Genomic DNA, 19,866 nt, shown 5'->3' with positions numbered 1-19,866 from the left:
TGCATATGCTCTGTTATAGAACCTACAAGAATTTACTAGTTCTGTTTTTTTTTTTTTTTTTGAGGTATCATTAAGGAAAAATCGGTAATCGTAATAAAAACTTTTACATTCTTGCAGTTCTGGATCAGACCAATAGTTTGCTCTCAAAATATGCCATAATAGCTCTGTTCCATAAACGGCAAGAATAATAATAATAATAAAGGGAAAATCGGTTATGGTAATGAAAACGTTTACATTCTTGCAGTTTTGGAACAGAGCGAATGATTTAAAAGTAGGTTTACGTATATGGTCTGTTCCAGAACTTCAAAAATATAAAAAAAAACCCTTTATGGTATGGAAAAAATTGCAAAAATAGTAGATTCTTGCAGGATCTGGAGCAAAGCAATAAATGCGTTAACCCACTTGATTGGATTAAAATTGTCATATACATTATTTGTACTTCAAATGAATCCTCTGCAGGAATCGGTTAGTTTTGCATTTTTTTTTTTCGTTATCATAAAAAAATCAGTTATCGTAGTAAAAAGTAGAACTGCAAGAAGTTCTGGAACAGACCAGTAAACATGACTTATAAGAGAGCCACATCACAATCTAGACCAGAGCTAGGCAAAGAGAGTTCCATTGAATAACTTTGAATTTACCAACACATTTGTAAAAAAAACTGTTTTGAATTTTCTGTCAAAATGGTTAGTTTTATTCAAAAAATCCACGTCTCGAAAGCTCTTCAAGAAATATTCTTTAAAAAATCCACGTCTCGAAAGCTCTTCAAGAAATATTCTTTAAAAAATCCACGTCTCGAAAGCTCTTCAAGAAATATTCTTTAAAAAATCCACGTCTCGAAGGCTCTTCATAAAATATTCTATAAAAAATCCACGCCTCGAAGGCTCTTCAAAAAATGTTTCTTTAAAAAATCCACGTCTCGAAGGCTCTTCCAAAAAATTTTGTTTAAAAAACCCACGCCTTGAAGGATCTTCAAAAAATATTCTTTAAAAAATCCACGCCTCGAAGGCTCTTCAAAAAATATTCTATGTATAGGCCTTGAACATGTATAAGCCTTGACCATATATAGGCCTTGAATGACGTTTTATCATCAATGTTTGAAGTTTGATTAATTGTGCTGCTGTATTGAAATAGACTTTATTTTGACAATTCTTATTTTCCGAGTATTTGGGTTCCCCGCAGATAATTTCCCAAACAGGTCCCCCCATATCCAACCAAATTGGCTTTGATATTTTAAAATCTTAGAAAAAGATATTCAAGGTAGATTAACAGAGAATGAAATAGAAAAAATGCAACTCTGCAATGGAGTCTAAATCTGTCAAATAAACTTTTAAAGCCTGTTTTGATTATTTTACAATTTTCTACAAAATTTACTTTATTTGCGAAAATAACACAAAACGTGAATGGCATTTTGTTTGATTTTCCTCAAAACTGAATTCATTGTAGAAGGAAAATATTGTTTCATACCAAAATTCTATCACTGATTTTGAAAGTTTTTAAAATTGTTTCCTTCATGATCCAAATAATATACACCCACATATGAAATAGATATTTTACTACAAACAAAGCAACATTTACCTCAGCCATTTTCCTCCTTTCCCATAAAACTCATTCTTTTCCGCAATCTCTGCCTGTCTGTTTATAGAAATAAAACCCTAAATATATTTTGGCAATATAGGCACACCAAAAGACCAAATAAATATATTTAAGAGGTAGCTTTATTCCACATCTTGTTTTTGAAATAATGTATATCTCTCCTGTATGTCTGACCCCTCCAGTTGGTTTTGTATTTTTAATATCTCAAAATATCAAATTGCTCCCCCCTCCCCTCATTTTCCTCTTGTATAAACCAATTTGTATACCAATTTAATCCAAAACCCCCAATCAATATGTCAACCATCATCTCTTCAACTTGAAGTTTATTAACGTTTTTTCTTACATTATCCCATACTAATGCCTTTTCCTTTGTTAAATTAAATTGAAAGCTAAAGGAAAAAAAGAAGAGCAGCAGCAGAACAAAAATCAATTATTTTAAATTGTATCGAGTTTTAGCGCGCTACTTTTACACGCTTACTCTCGTCGTCTGTCTAGTCTAATGACATTCGACATTATTTACCAAATGAATTTTATTTCCTATTTCAAACGGAAATTTGCAATTTAGATATTGGCTAAACTAATTTTTATTTCAAGCGAACAAGACGCTATCTATGTCAAACATGTATACGTATGTTCTTTTGTACATATAGAGTTGAAGTTTGCTTAGAACGCGTTGGTAGACTGGTGTTAATTTAAAATTACACTGAGACAAAATTATCAGAAAACTATAGCAGATATTTTTTCTCTAAACACCATTGAAACCAAATTATATCAAAAACCGTAATTATTTCAACTGAACAAATTTATTTCTGCGTTTGTCTAGATTAGGTTTTGCATAAAAAGTCACCTGGAAGGACTTGTTTACCGATTATCGGTTAGTCAACACAAAAGTAAATCTCTCTTAGTTTCAAATTAAAAAAGATTACTGTTAAAAAACTCTAAAATAAATCGGAAGGAAAACATAAGCATGCTTCATCTCTATTCAAAGCCGATTATATAAAAAAAATTATCGTTGCTTTTAGGTTACAAAAAATGTCTACCATTTTGAAACATCGTAATTATAGAATTGAGAGAGAGATATTTAAATTTTGATCGTTAGGGTCCTCTGTTTAAAATGGTCTAATGGCCTAATGACTAATTACAAGGTAATGTAAACAAAATACCTTTTGCATTGCGAACAGCATAAAAAATAATAGGTTACTCCTTAAAATGTATGCAAAACGAAATAAATAATATTACTTATAACAGAGTAAACTGTACTGCAGAACCCAGAGTTGTAATTTTGATACTCAACGTCTTTAAAATTACGACATTATAAGGGATTTTTATGGTCTTTGAATGGCACAAAAGTATACCTCAGAAAAATCGAACATAATTCGGACCAAATTCGGATGAAATGTGAAACAGCTAAAATAGGCCGATACTGCTATAAAGGGCTTAAGTCAAAACATTGGCCGATGATATTAAAATATTTTCATAACTTACTTCTAATGAAAACTCAAAATGCCAAATCACAAACAACTCAGTTCAAAATTTTAAGATGAACCGCTCTGAATACCGAATATAAATTTTTATGGGTCTATACGAAATACCTGTTATTGGATCCATATTAAATTTATTTGCAGAATAGATTCTACGTGTTCAGAGCCTTAAATAATATCAAACTACGGTTCATTCACTTAAAAATGTTGGCTGAGTATCGTTTCAAAGTATCGGAAATTAGACCCGACTTCGCAGTCCTAGCCAATAAAATCTTTTCGAATCTCAGTCAGAATCGTGTAATTTTTATACCCTCCACAATATGGAGTATCGGAATCACGAACTTAATATACCCTCCATATTAAGTTCGTGATTCCGTTCGTAAGCCATCAAAATAATAATTTTAGACCTAACTAAGTAAGGAAGCTAAAATTTTGCACAGATCAGTATTTTGTGTGCAGGCAGGTCAAGTTCGAAGATGAGCTATATCGGTCTACGATGGGCTATATGGGCTTTATCGGTTCACGATATCGCATATGATTGTATCCAAAATATTAAATGAATCAGGAGTTGCTTCTGAGTACTTCACACCCTGCATGTCTATATAGGTCCACGATATCGTATATCCCTCATATAACGGTACCTCCCGATATTCGGTATTTTGATAATTGTAGCCCTATTTTTCAATGGAATTATCTTAAAATCCACACAAGGAGTTGCTTCTGAGTACTTTACCCCCTGGAAGAAATTTGTGTACATAGGTCCACGATATCGTATAACCCCCATTCAACGATACCCTCCGATATTCGGTATTTTGATGATTTTAGCGAAATTTTTTGCAGGAATTTTTTTCAAATTTCGTATTTAAAGTTTGAAGCTCGCAATGAGTACTACAAACTATGCCAGAAAATTGTATATGCAGGTCCACGTCTTCGTATAGCCCACACATTATTATTATAGCGACATTATTCACCGGAATTGTTTCAAATTGCGACATTATTCAACGGAATTGAAAATCAAATTTCGTATTTGAAGTTCGGAATCGATACTACAGCCTATGACAAAAAGTTACTTACGCAACTTCACGTCTTTGTATATCTCCCATATAACGTTTTTCATTTAAGTGGAATTTTTAGACGGATTTTTTTGAAGTTATTCAAGATCCTTCAAAATGGTGAAGGTTATTAAATGTTCGTTCTGTCACACATAGCTGCTTTTTTAAATGTTTTTAATAAATTACATTTCCTTCTGGAGATGTGTCAGTCTATGCGACTTGTCCACCCGACTCCAAAAAAAATCTGCTCTTTTTCTCCGTGTACCACAACTACAATCCCTGTCTGCTGGTCAGTTACATTTAAATTAAAATTCCCAATCTAATGTAATTTTAGATTCCATATACTATGCTAAAACGAAACGATTTGGAAGTACGGTTCAACAGACAGCAACAACTGATCCCTTTAAATCCATTTGAAATGAGGGAAAACAAGTACTTTCGTTTATTCCTTTACCGACAATAACGCTAGTGCTAGGAAACGTTTGAGTTTAGTCTTCTATGCATCGTCGTACATACATTCATACATGTACAAAGACAAGTTCTGTGATTGTCCTAAAAGTTCTTTGTGCTAACAAAAACTACGTCCCCTTTTTAAGGTTAGTTCTTTTTTTCTGGTTATCCTTGTCGTCGTAGTGCTTAAAAGAGCAGACAACCTAGACATTGAAAGTGAAATTTTGTGTATGATAAAAAATACAGCAATAACAACAATAACAATGCATAGAAACCCCAATGCCAAAACAAATTTACAAAGCGAAAACTTAGCACATGGCAACGACCCTTAAAAGCCAGCCAGTCACTACGCCCGCCCGCCCAGCAAACAACAAGACTATTATTGCCAGGACTCTACATGGCAACATTTGTGTTTGCCTCAAAGTCTGTTGCTGTTTGTTTGGATTTCCAGCTTAAATTTCTGTACGCCTGTTCAAAATGCTTACAACTTTGTCTACAACCTAACTTTACTCTTTAAAGAAGAGCTTTTCTTTCTTTCTTTCTGCTTCCTTTCCACTTCCTAAAATGCATGCACTAAGGAACGACATGGAAAGTTGTCCTGGCACTACTGAACCTTATCGTTAGTTGTATGTGTGTTTGTACGTACTTTGGGATTGTTTTCATATCTTCATATCTGGAGAACACTTGAAAACTGTTGTTGAATGGCGGCTACTGTGAAATAACAACCCATCAAATGCTCTTAAAACCAAATTCCCCTCTCTATGCCGAATATCAGCTGGCAAGAAAAAAGTAAACATAATTCAACAAATGTTCCGGGCGTAAGTTTAAAGTTAAACGCAATCATCAGACTCTAGGTACACTTCTTGGTTATCCTCATCATCATCACCATCTCAGACATCATCAGATGCCGGGCACAAAGAAACAGCAGCATATCACACAAAAAAAAAAGTTGTTACAGTTTTTGATTTCCCCTAGAAAATGCTTTAAAAATGTAACATTTGTTTAATGCGTTCAGGAGGGGGGTTTTGAGATTTATTTTCCTTGCATCTTTTTTTTGGAATTTTTTAACCCAGCAACAGCATGGTGAAGAGAATGAGTGGCTTTCACAGAACATTGAATTTTTATTCTTTATACAATACACTCGAAAAAAAGTTAATTTTTGCAAAAGAAGAAGAGCTTTTATACATTCCAAGGAGACCAGAAATTGGCTGCTGTAAATCTCAATTTTTCTGTTAAGAGTAACCCACAGCAAGATTTTATTAGAGAATCCTACTACGTTTAAGAGTTTCTTCTATAATTCTCCCATGATTTTTTGGATTACTCTGAGAGAAATCTCAGAGTTTAAATATGAGCAGAAATCATGAAAACCTTCTCTAGCTTAACTTCGCAATTTATCGGGAATTTCGTTGAGGAAACGGTACAGCATGTCGAAGGCGAAAGCCGACGAAATATGTTCGAGGTAATTTTTATACCCCTCTTCACTCAACGTGGCATTGTCTCAAGAGAATGAACCTTGGTACAAATTATAGTTTATAGGTTTAAAGTTAGATATATTCTCTGTGCATATATTTCGCCGATCTTGCTGTAAATTACACTATTTAAACCGATTTAATTTAAATAATTTACGATAGATTCCCTACTAGCTGCGGCATATTTCCATTGTAGCAAAATTCGGTTCAGATTTCAATAAATTCCTCAACAATAACTACACCAATTTATATACCCTCCACCTTGTAAAGGAGGGTAAATTAAATTTGTCATTCCGTTTGTAATACATCTAAATTATCGTCACAGATCCCATAAAGCATAAAATTATAAGTCGATTTAACCATGTCCGTCTGTCCGTCTGTCTGTCCGTCTATCTGTTGAAATCACGATACAGCTCACATTAATTGACGTAGAGCTTTACAATTTGGCACAATAGTTTGCTTTGTGTGTAGAATGGTTGGTATTGAAAATGTATTGGTACCTCCCGATAATCGGTATTTTTCAACGGATTTGTCTAAAAAAATATTTGTAGTTCGTAATGGGTTCTAGCTCCGACGTAGGAACATTGTACACATAGGTCTGCGTTTTCGTATACCCCCGTATCCTTTCGTATAGCCCTGGTACCTCCCGATATTCGGTATTTTGAAGGGTTTACCCACATTTTCCACGGATTTGTCTAAAAATTGGTATTTGGAGCTCGTAATAGGTTCTAGCTCCGATGACAGTATATAAAAATGCAATATTCTGGTCCACTTTTTATTATAGCGCACATATAACGGTTCCTTCGGATATTTGGATTATTTTGAAGATTTAAGCCACATTTTCTAATAGATTTGTGTGAAATTTGGTATTTGTACTTCATAATAAGTTCTACAACTGGTGTCAAAACATTGTCTATATTGGTCCTAGTCATCCTAGTCACATTTACCCACGAAATTATGTCAAATTTGGTATTTAAGACTCGTTGTAGTATAAAATTGTCTATATAGGCTCCCGTTTTAGTATGGTCCCATATAACAGCTCCAACCATTCTCCTACCGATCTTACTGGAGTTTGTAGTTTAAAGTGAAACACTTTTGAATCCAGATACTTTTGCATAAAAATGTGGAGGATATTGTCCAATGTTAGAGGATATTAAAAGTTCGGCCCGGCCGATTATTAAATAAAAATTTATAGAAAGCTGAAAATTTTTGAAAACTTATTTGTTCCAAATTATGGGAAAGGAGTCTATGTCATGTGCGAAAACGAGCTACATCCATCTTTCCACTGCTTCCTACACAGCCCCCGCAGGAAAAAAATATGTTGCCTAATGCAATCTGGTTTCGAAATCTCGGATTTTCCCATCGTTGGAAAATATTCTGTCTTTATTTTCACGAAAATATAGGTTCCATACGATTTATGGACAATTCATCTTACTCATCATTCTATGATTGAATTTCTTCTCGAGCTTAACATTAAATCTACTTTTTTTTGGCACCCTTTTTCCCAAAGCAACGACTTTCGACGACGGCAAGAAGTGTTTGCCACCATTGACGGAAATAAATTGTAATTTTTCACAGGATTTTGTGTTTTTGAAACAACAGAGTCGGTCGCCGGTGGGTTGCTGCTATTCTTCACTTCATTTTGAAGGACTGACAGACTGGGTGGCTGACTGGATAGTAGACTGCCTGATTTCCTCTAACACGGTTGGAGTTTTGTTTAATTTTCTCCTTCAATGTACACCACATTCAGGGGATTGCCACTGCTGTCTGTCTTCTCGGCGAGAAGAGAGTGTCTGGTGGGTGTGCGTTTGTGTGAACGAACCGTAAATCATTTTAAATGCCTTTTCACTGTTGTTCCTATCCGGTTTCCTTTATTTAACATAGCTGTAGTCTAGTCCTAGACATGCGTTGCTTCCATTTCCCCCCCAGTTGTTAAAGGGGGTGGTGGTGTCGATGAAATGCACAACAATGCCAATGGCGCTGTTTTAAGTGAACAATTTTTTGCATTAACCTTTGTGTGTTAGTGTCTGTGTGTGTGTGTGTTTGGAGGACAAGAGTCACAACGGGTCCCTGCCTGTAATGGCCCAGACGGGACAATAAGGGTGGCTGAGATGAACTTGAATCCGGTTTGTTATGTTGGTGTGGAGTGTGTTGTTCTAAAACTAAAACACGCACTTTCTCCAGGAAATCACAAAGGATATCACCATAATCATCATTGTGGCCATGTTGAGAAAGCATGCATCATATTGTTTTTTTTTTTTTGCTTTTTGGGTAATATCCATTGGCCTTAATGAATTTCTTTTTTTTTTTTTGGTTAGTTATGTGATGCCCTTTGTTTCCTGAAATATGGAAACACGGAAAATGTTGGCCTTTTCCATTTTTCAAGGGTTGGTTTGTCCCATACACGCAATATTGTATACGCTTGAAAGGACATGAAATATGTTTATGATTTTCACCTACTAATCTATAAATCGATGTTCTTTATGTGAGTAAATGTGTATGTGTGTGTGTGCGCGTTTCCTTTGTTTTATTTATAAATCTCATCTGTTGGGTTATGGCCTTATTTATGGAACATGATGTTCCATAAATGTGCTAAAGTTTATTTTTAAATATTTAAACAACCACCCTTCAAGTTTTCCTTTTCCCAAATATGACCAACATTAGCCATTAAAGCTAACGAGCTGACAAATAAAATGGCTTTAAATGGCCTTATGTAAATATGAAATTAGGAGTGGGAAAATAGCGCCCAAATGATTGCAGATTTAATGAGAAAAAAGGAGGATTTGTGAAAATTATGTATATGCTATCGGTATGTGTCAGTATTTACTAAATATTAAACAAGTAAAATAGTATTAGTCGGTCGGACTACTCCCTATGCTTTATATGAGATATGTGTACATTTTTGGAAAATGTGGAAATATGCGTGAAATAACAGATAAAGCGGACGAAGTATTCCATTTTCATACATCATATAATACAGATTATATTGGTTTGTGCTAAATTTGAAGGAAATTGAACATTTTATCCAATTCTATGCGAAATCATAAATTCCGAGAAATTACATATTCGTATCAGATTTCAGGTTAAGAGAAATATTTAGATAAAGCTATATCCATATAGTTGTAAAGAATTGCAGATTTTTTTCGCAAGTTATAAATATTGAAAATTGTCGCCCTTTGTGACTGAGGTACCAGAAGGGATTGGCAGAACTTGGATATGTGACATTTTAAGAGAGTTGGATGCTTATTTCGCTTTCTTTGAGTGTTTTGCTTTTCAAATATCTTGAACCTTATGTGGGAGAGGTACCAGAAGAAATGGTCCGATCTTTAACATCTTTATAATAGATGTTGTGTTGATGGAAATATTGAGATGTACTAAGTCTGAATGGAATCGTATGGTAATTTCGCGTTTTATGAGCTTTAATATATACTCAAAATTTTCACCCCTTGTGGGTTAAGTGCCAGAAGGAGTGGACGGATACACCCCACACCAGACCTTTGGTTAATAAAAAGATTGTGATGTGTGTGATTTGAAGAGAACAGGATGCTTATTTCGAATTTTATGATCGTTATTCAAAACTGTGACCCTTTGTGGGGGAGGTACCAGAAGGAATGGTCCGATCACTTTATATCTTTATAACAGATCTTTATAACAGATCTTATGTTTATGGAAGTATTGAGATGCACCTTTGTGGAGGAGGTACCATAACGAGTGGACCGATACATCCCACCTTTACACCAAACCTTGGGTTAATCAAAATATTGTGATGTGTGTAATTTGAAAAGAACCGTATGCCTATTTCGGAAGTTGTGATCGTTTTGGTTCTTCAAAACTTTGACCCTTTGTGGAGGAGGTACAGAAGGAATGGTCCGATCTCTAACATGTTTATAACAGATCTTATGTTTATGGAAATATTGAGATATATCAAGTCTGAATGGAATCGGATGTTAATTTCGTCTTTTATGAGCTTCATGAATGTTCAAAAATTTGACCCTTTGTGGAGAAGGTACCAGAAGGAGTGGACCGATACATCCCACCTTCTCATCAGACCTTGGGTTAATCAAACAATTGTGATGTGTGTAATTTGAAGACAATCGGACAATTATATCACATTTTATAAGAGCCCTGAAACGGATTTGGTCCAAAGAGGCCTAGGGTCTAAAACCGTTATTTCGATGAGGCACGATTTGGCCGAATCAAATGATATATTCGCCATATGGCTGAGGGTAGCCATATGGCTGAGGGTATAAAAAAAATAAAAATTAATTGCCTCCGTCAAATTGTTCTTATTTGGTATTAAGCTTACCTCGGTGCAAATTTTCGTTAATTTTATAATTTCCAACAAAATTGTCCATAATTTAAGATTTGAGATTCCCAAAAGATGAAAAAAGCAGAAATATGGTCACAGCTTCTGGGAGACCGTAGACAAATTTTTTTAGCCGAATAGTCTATAATTTATCGACTGTGTGTCTGTATATTTCTCATGTTTAGGGTATAAAAAGATCAGCTAGAAGTTATAGAGAAATTTGTTCATGAGATCACAGCTCCTGACTAAAAATTCAACCTCATTGAGTTAAATTTCTGTCACGACTTTTCTCCAAAACATGGATCTACCCACCGTCACTTTTTCCTAACGAAGTGTGGCCTAATACATAAAGTTTATATAAATTCTATGTCAATTTAACCAAGTCCGTTTGTTAAAATCTCGATACAGCTCGACCCATTAAAAATAATCTTTGATATTTAGCATAGGAACTGATATATCGCTTCACTTTTTGATAGACCATCAATATCCAATCAAATCAGCTGTAATTTGTCATTTCAGACTCTCAGTGGGTAGATTTACTTCTCTCAAGACTAAAATATTCAATTATGGTAAAGCCCTCCATTGCAACAGAACTTCTAAATTTAAGAGATTTTAAAGAGAACCGATTTTATCAAAGTAAAGTTTTCACACAGAAGTAGGTGGTTTTACTTAATTTATGAAAAATGGGTTTCTGTGCTTCTTTTAAAAATATGACCTATTGAGCTTTGTACTACTTTTGATATTTGTTGAAATAAATAATTTAGAACAAATGAATTCTTTAATATAAAATGGAACAGATTCCATTTTATGTAAGGAATTCGGCGACATGAGCTGAGTACAACAATTTTTGCCTATTACGCTCTCAAAATGAAACGATTTCTTAATTAAAACTTTTCACATTCCACCCAAAAAAACTTGGAATATTTAAAACTTTAAAACTCAACATGTCGTTTTCTTTGCATTTTTCCCAAACACATAATTGTTTTTCCCCCAAGGAAGTGTGTTTGTGTTTGTCGACTAAATTAGCGACAATGAAAGGAACCGAGTTTTCCACGGCCTATCAAGAGAAAAATAAGAAAATGGCAAAACATAAATTACTCCTTAGAGGAATATTAAGACATCTCCGAACTGATGACTTGCCACAAATATGTTTGTAATGCAGACACAAACACACACGCGCAGACAAGACGATACATACATGTGTATATTAAAGATAATAGTAAATATTTTATTTGAGAATTCTTGTTTCCATGGTACTTGTCGCAAATATAACAGCAGCAGTAACAACAACAACAATTTTATTAGAATGTATCGTAGTCCTGCGAGCTTTCTTAGGGGAAAGTAAATGTTACGTATGTATGTATGTTAATTACAGTGTTTCTAGTCATAAAGTGGTTCAGGGTAGAGGTCTACTTTCGGCATAGGGACTTGTCACTTTTCGGATACTTTTTATACATTTTACTTTGAAAAGTTAGTTTTTATTGGGCTACCCGAAATGGTTTTGAAATGCATTTCTGGGTACCTCTGTGGTTCAGTGTCTTATGTCTTCGTGTATTTGAGGGTAAGAGTAGTTCTTGTATATTTTATGAAAATCAGTGGAGATATAACTCCTATACGTATATTTTATCAGATTTGATTTTTATACCCTCCACCTTAAAAAGAAGGGTATATTAACTTTGTCATTCCGTTTGTAACATCCCTAAATATTCGTGGTGGACCCCTTAATTATATATATTCATGATCAGCATAATATTTTGAGTCGATTTAACGATGTGTGTATGCCTGTCTGTCCGCCTCTATCACGATACAGGCCACATTATTTGACAAAGAGCTTCAAAATTTGGTAAAACAATTTGTATTTCGTCTGGGATGGTTCGAATTGAAAATTAGATATGTCGATCCAAGTACCTCCCGATATTCGGTATTTTAATAATTTTCGCCACGTTTTTTCACGAATTTGTCTAAAAATCGATTTTTGTGAGTCATAATGGATTCTAGCTTCAGTGGCGGAACATTGTACGTATAGGTCTACATGCCTACCGATACCATACCATAAAACGGTGCCTACCGATATTCAGCATTTTCATGATTTTTGCCACATTTTTTCACGGATTTGTCTAAAAATTGGTTCCGGTGGCGGAACATAGTATATATATGTCCAAGTTTTGATATAGCACCCACAAAACGGTACCTCCCGATATTCGGTGTTTTGACTATTTTGCCACATTTCTCCACATATTTATCTAAAAATTGGTATTTGTAGTTCATAATGGGTTCTAGCTCCGATGGCCGAAAATTAAATATTTAGGTTAACGTTTTCCTATAGCGCATATATAACGATAGCCACCGATATTCGGTATTTTGGTAATTCTAGTCACGCAATTGTTTCAAATTTGATATTTAAGAAGATTTGGTAGATGGCAAACCTTGAAATATAAAATTGTCTATAGAGGATCCCGTTTTGGTATGGCCCCCACATAACGGCCTCACACACTTTATGGGGTTTTGAAGAGTTAAACAGCATTATCGAAATGGTTTAACTGGTATTTGTAGTTTAAAGAGGAATAAAATATAAGAATATTTTTTGCTAGAGGATATTAAAAGTTGGGTCCGGCCAAGCTTAATGTTTTGCTACTTGTTAAGTCATCTCGAGGACATAACACGTAATTAGTAATAATGATATTCGGTCATAAGTATCACTTACAGTCTAGAAATGTCTCTACCAACTACTACTCTACTCTGTCTCGCTCACATATAGTTACCTCATATATCTAAATTCTATCAACATTTGACACACGAAAACGCAAACTGTCTTCTATTATATTCCTGTATAGTCTCCATTCCTAATATAATCTATTATAGATATTCAGTAACCTACAAATATTTATATGAAATTCTGGGAGTTACAAATTTGTGATAAACAGGCTATGTTACATTCTCATATAAAAATGACAACATACCCCCCCCCTAACTTCAAAATGTTTCATTTTTAAAATATCATTAAAATGAATTACAAATATTCTCTCTCCTCCTCTTGCCCTAGAATTGCTCTTGAACACCACATAGATACTCGGTATTCAGATGAGAAGATATAAAATAATGATACCACAAAGTTAGACACATTTTGAGGGAGAAAAACTTTAATTATTATGTGGTGCAAAGATAAACATTATAAATTTAACACTTGTGGCTTGAGTTTGATGGAAACCCTTGAATAACAAACAGAAAAATAAGAGCAACTTAAATTAATGTCACTAGCATGAATATGAAAAAGGGGCGGGCATGAAAAATGTCCACTAACACGACAACCCGTCTATCACATGGGAGGGGCAACAACAGCTCATGCATTTGTTTTAGTTTAGCGCTAGTCTCATTTATGAAGAAGGTTGTCCAGCACCCAATTGTTGGTAATTGTTATTGTTCGTGTCGTAAAAAAATAAATATGTATAATTTGTGCCCAACACATACTCAAGAATACAATTTGCTAAACCAACAAAACACAATGCTAGGATATGGTTAAATTAATGTAAATGACCATTAAGCAGCATTTGTGTTTAGGCCTTATATTGGCGTTGCTTTGTTATGATTTAGTTAGGAAAGCAGGGAAAACAGGAATGACATTGGCGTTTAAGTTCGAAATGGTGAGAGCGTTGTAAACATTGTACGTTTTTAGCAGGGACATATTTCAAATTTTGTTTTTTTTTTTCTGATAGAGTTAATATCCAAAAGGCCTCTGGAAATTATTTTTTGTATCCGTTGGAGTTTTTTTTGTGTATTCCAATGTTTTATTTTTTTTTTTTTTTCATTAGAGGTACTATATACCAAATGGTACCTCACTATGCTCTACACACCATCTCTGTTAAACATAAACTGTGCTTAGAGTGTAGTGTTGATTTAATTGTTCTTGTTCTGCTTTCTGTTGTACTTGACAATGAATTCTTAGGGGACTTTGTGGCAGTGCAATTTAAATTTATACAAAACTTTAAATGATATATAATTTCTTAAAATTTATTAACTGAGAAAACAAAAGTTTAAATCCGTGCACGCGAAGGTCTTTGCAATGACAAAAAATATTCTGAGTGAACACCGTACAAAACTTCGTAATGGTTATCTCGAAGTCCTTTTAAGAAAAGGACTTTCAAGAAACACTTTGGATCTTTTATAGGACCTCTATTCTATAACTATACAATTTTTATATTAAACCAAAAATATATTCTTATAGTCTGTCATAACTCGATATACGATATTTTCCTTCGTATCTTAGAAACACTGCCATTGGAAACCCATTACAGGTTTCTTATGCAGGGCCATAGGATTCAAAACTAGGTCACTTGGCATCCACACATTACCACACATTACATTGTGTACAACCTTTCAGATCCTAGAGAAGAAGAGAAAAGCTTCTACTACCAAAAATATAAGTTTTTTTTCACTAAAGAACTCCTTAGAAACCTGGAAAATATTTTCTCATATTTTTTTTTCTTTCCACTGGAAATGCTTACAATGTATCAGTTTCTCACTACAATATCGAAAGAAATTTTTCTAGTTCGGAGACTTCTTCTTATAGAATCTAAGAAACTTAAAGGGCATCTCCTCGAAGACCAGTTGGGTTACTTTTATAAAAGGCCGCCTACATAAATGATTAAATGATCAAAATAAAACAAGTAAAAAAAATTAAGTTCGGCGCGGCCAGACAACTAAAAACCCATTAAGTATGGCCGCGCCGAACTTTTAATACCCTCCACCTTTGGGCAAAGAAAACATTTTTATATTAAAGTATCTGAATTCAAACGTGTTCTACTTTAAACTATAAATACCAGTAAGACCGTTTAGATAATGTGGATGAGGCCGTTATATGGGAGCCATACCAAAACCGGAACCTCTATAAAAATTTTATACTTCAAGGATTCGTCTATCAAATCTTCTTAAATACCAAATTTGAAACATTCTCGTGGGTAAAGTGACTAGGATTATCAAAATACCGAATATCGGTGGGTATCGTTATATGTGTGCTATTGGAAAACGTGGACCTAAATATTCAATGTTCTACCGCAGGATTTAGAACCCATTATGAAATACAAATACCAATTTTTAGACAAATCCGTGAAAAATGTAACAAAAATCATCAAAGTAACGAATATCGGGGGCTACCGTTATATGGGGGCTATACCAAAATGTGAACCTATATATCCTATGTTTCGCCACCGGAGCTATAGCCCATTTCGAACTATGAATATAAATTTTTGACAAATCCGTGGACAAATATGGAGAAAATCAGCAAAATACTGAATATCCGCTATATGGCGGCTACACCAAAACGTGGACCGATATATCTCATTTTCAATGCCAACCATTCTGGACACAATAAAAAATGGGGTCTACTACGAATATTTAGGGATATTACGAACGGAATGACAAGGTTAATATACCCTCCTTTTCAAGATGTAGGTTCTAAAAAGACCAAACCCCTCTCTCATTGTCATTAGGGTAAGCAGATATTCTTCATTTGGGAGAAGAGGCCTAAAGTTCTGAAAATCGTCCCACTGAAAGAATAATAATGAGCAATTTTATTTTTCTCGGAAACTACCCTTGTATATCATCTCTATTTTTTTATTGTTCCGCATATTATATTTGGAACAGTTCATCCTTTTCCTAAGGACTTTATTATTAAAAAGCTGATTCCTTTTAAAACATAAAATGTGTCTTTAGCAACTTCCTTCTTCAAACCGATGAAGCTAACAAAGGAAGAAGATATCTACAATTCCCATAGGCGGAAATGCAACTGGGCGTTAAATAAATTGACAAAGAACTCTTCGCCTTTTTTGCAATTATGATGATTGTATATTTCTTTCTACACGTATCTACACAGACTATTTCCGAAGATTTATCGCTGCATGTACGCAGATGAATTTCATTGATTTCGCCTTTGGCGAGACTACAATCATCATTACAACAAATCTATTACCATTTACTACTGCAGCGACAGAAGAAAGGAAATAAACCATTCAGAGACGAAGAAAAACAAATATGGATGTTTTTTTCCAACTCATCCATCGACTGCCGAATGAAAATCCAACTGTCTTTGAAGGCCATCTATCTGTGGATGCAATGAATGTAGGTAGGATGTTAGTTGTTGCATCTGCCAGTGCAACGACATTCTTTGAATAGGTGGATGACGACGACTACCATGTTGACAACGACTATTATATTGGATCAATATTGTTTTCAATGAATGGTCATGGTGTGGTGATGACATTTGCCAAGCAATCCATTGCTGCTGCTACCGATGATGATGATGAGGATGTTGTGTTTGTGACAATAATGGCTTTGTATTTGCCATGTCAACTACAATTTGATCGGAGCTACTAAACAAGTAAGCATTGCTCATGCTCGACTGGTGATAGATGGTTGAAGGTTGTTTCAATACGCACCACAACCACACCGAAGAGGTATTCATTCAATAAAGCTTTGTTATACTAAGAACTTAATGGCGGGCAAGTTTCCCACCAACACCATTTTCAGTTCTAATGCTCCTTGGAACCTGTCGATATCCTCTTTTATTTCACTGTATTGCTGTTGGTTTTGCAGCAACAACAAGAGTTGGTATACCTAGCATGGTATATGGTGGTGCTGGAGTTTCCAGATCTACTACCTTTTTTTTTTTTTTGATTGTGTCGCAAATATTTCCAAAGCGTATTATAGCTAGCATGTGCTGAGGTTTTCAAATTGCTGGTGCAGATTTGTGTTTTGTTGTATTGCATTCTTTAATGGTGCGAATGTGTTAAATACTTAAATAAACAATTTACCCATTTCTTGTCTGGCATATCTAGCTGTTGTTTGTCTTCCTTCGTTATTAGAGATATGATTTAACAGACTTCTAAATGCGGAATTCAGGGTATTTTCTGGAATTTTATGGGAATACTTAAAATATTTTAGTTTTCCATCCAGAATTGTGGGACTTAAGAAATATTAAACATTGTGATTCTGCAATCAGATCAGAAATTTGTACAAAATACTGCTAGTTCAAATTCAGACAAAATTTGGACAATTTCATACAAAAGTTGTATCGAAAAGTATATATGATATAAGGTGAAGCCTTTGTAATCACACTTAAATTACACACTATAATTTGCCCAATTTTTTATCACTTTGTCATTCCGTGTGTAACATCCCTAAGTATTCGTCGCATACCCCATATAGTATATATATTCATGATCAGCATAAAATTCTAAGTCGATTTAACGATGTTCGTATGTCTGTCTGTGTTGAAAGCATGATACAGCCCACATTATTTGACGAGAGCTTTTTTTGACAGAATAATTTGTATTGTGTCTAGGATGGTTGGTATTGAAAATGAGATATAGCGGTACACGTTTTGGTATAGCCGGTATTTTGATGATGTTTGTCACATTTTTCCACGAATTTGTCTAAAAATAAGCGAAATATCGAATGAATATGTCCACGTTTTTGTATAGCCCCCATATAACGGTACCTCCCGATATTCAATATTTTGATGATGTTAGCCACATTTTCCACGGATTTGTCTAAAAGTTGATATTTGTAGTTCATGATGGGTTCTGGCTTCGATGGCAAAACATCAAATATTTAGGTTCACGTTTTCCTATAGCGCAAATATGACGATACCCACTGATATTCGGTGTTTTGATAATCCTTGTCACATTTTCCCCTCGAAATTGTTTCAAAATTGGTATTTAAGAAGATTTTTTTATGACATTCCTTGAAGCATAAATTTACCTATATAGGTTCCCGTTATAGTATGGCCTATATATATCACCCACTTTATGGTTTTTTGAAAAGTTTAACAATGGAACACGTTTTAATTCAGATAATTTTGTATAAAAATGGGAAAACACCCAATGGTGGAGGGAATTAAAAGTTCGAACCGGCCGAATTTAATGTTTTTTTGTTAATTGTTACATTTGGCTCATTGGAAACGCTCTCTAAATATTTTCAATCTCCAGTCCTATCTATATCGTATTGTGGTTTAGAATTGTTCTTTCTCTGATAAATTATCCGAAACCGAAATGAAATTCCAATACAATTCGCAGCAATGTTTGGTAGGAGCTAGGAGATTGTGCAGAGCTTGTTAGGTTTCGAGCTATTAGGAATTTGACACATATGCTACGATATTTGCTGATTTTTGAAATGCAAACACTTTTTCTTGAAAACCTTATGCAGACTTCACTCTGATATATTTTCCATAACATTTAAAATTCCCTTTTTACACTTTTTTCATTCCTTCCTCTCTGGACACAGTTTGGAATTGTATCTGTCTCAGCATGGCACGCTTCAATGCATTTCTTGTTTTCATTTCATCTAATTCCTTCAATATCCCTATTTTGTGATTTCTAGACTTGTTATGGTCTGGTATTTCGGTTGTACGGTGCTAGTGTTGTTGTTGCTTCTTGTCGACTATGTTGTTGTGATGCTTTATTTGTTTTTCATCAGAAATCTTTGAGATTCTTGTTAAGTGCTTCTGATTTCTCAACTACTTAGTGAAATGTCTAGCACCGATACGGATGGTTGTGATGCCACAAACTGTTCCTGGAAATTCCCACAAAAGAGTGCAATCTGAAAATAGTTTCAAGCACTTGTTGCTCGCTCTCACACTTTGTTATTATTATTTTTTTTCACAAATATTGATTTAGTTCAGCACACTTTACTACCCGTCATCGTGATCATCATTATCAAGAATTCTCAAAATTGTGTGAGGTGATTCTGTTCAAGTAATATCGAAAATGTTTATTTGTTTTCGAATAAGTGTCATCAGTAGATATATTCAATTAGCAATTTTCCCCCCTTCTCTACTACTTCTTCCTCTGGTTTCATGTGTTAATTTATTTATTTAATTGTTAAGTTTTTTGATTTTGGTATATTTACAATTTCTATATTTACTGTGATATTTTTTTTTACAGAAATGGGTTTACGCTACTGTGAATCGCCATCTGTGGGCACTTGTTGCACACACAGCATGGAAACGAAAATGGCCATGCAGTCACGTCTACAATTGGAGAAACATTCCAAAGAACAAATCCTAAAGATGTCAAAAACATTAAGTGATAAAGCGCAAAAATTTAACGGTAAGTGTTGCATATACAAATAGGAGACATTCTAAATGTCTTCTACGAATAGAGGACATTCAAAAATTTTTATACACCCAAAAAAGCATTGAAAATGTCTCCTACACAAAGAGAAATTTAAAACTGACATAAAAGTGTCTTATACGCATAGAAGACACCCGACATTAAAATCTACATATAAAAGACATGAGATAAAAAAATTGCTACAAAGTCAAACGCCATAGTTTTTTATTTTATTGAATAAAAGCAAAAAATGTCGGAAATAGCATCAAATTTTAGAATAAGTTTAGATTTGTTCGAATTGGTCACCTTCGGCACGAATTATGACCTTCAAACGGTCAATGAAACCGTCACACGCTTCCCGAATGTTGCTCTGCGGTCTTTTTGCCCATTACCGACGAAACGCTTGCTTGA

At 34.4% G+C, this 19,866-nt stretch overlaps 1 protein-coding gene across 1 annotated transcript in view; it reads left to right on the top strand.

Moving 5' to 3' along the window:
* LOC101897615 (glypican-4) overlaps positions 1 to 19,866 on the top strand; it is a 177,882-nt gene that overhangs the window by 134,917 nt on the left and 23,099 nt on the right. Inside the window, exon 2 of the mRNA XM_005178730.4 lies at positions 19,288 to 19,452. Within this exon, the coding sequence (XP_005178787.2) occupies positions 19,288 to 19,452 (165 nt within the window). The remainder of the gene's footprint in view (positions 1 to 19,287; positions 19,453 to 19,866) is intronic.

The sequence above is a fragment of the Musca domestica genome, unplaced genomic scaffold (assembly GCF_030504385.1).
Source record: "Musca domestica strain aabys unplaced genomic scaffold, Musca_domestica.polishedcontigs.V.1.1 6, whole genome shotgun sequence".
NCBI classification, from domain to species: Eukaryota; Metazoa; Arthropoda; class Insecta; order Diptera; family Muscidae; genus Musca; species Musca domestica.
Note: the sequence above shows the minus strand (reverse complement) of the source record. Positions and strands in the feature narration are given on the sequence as shown.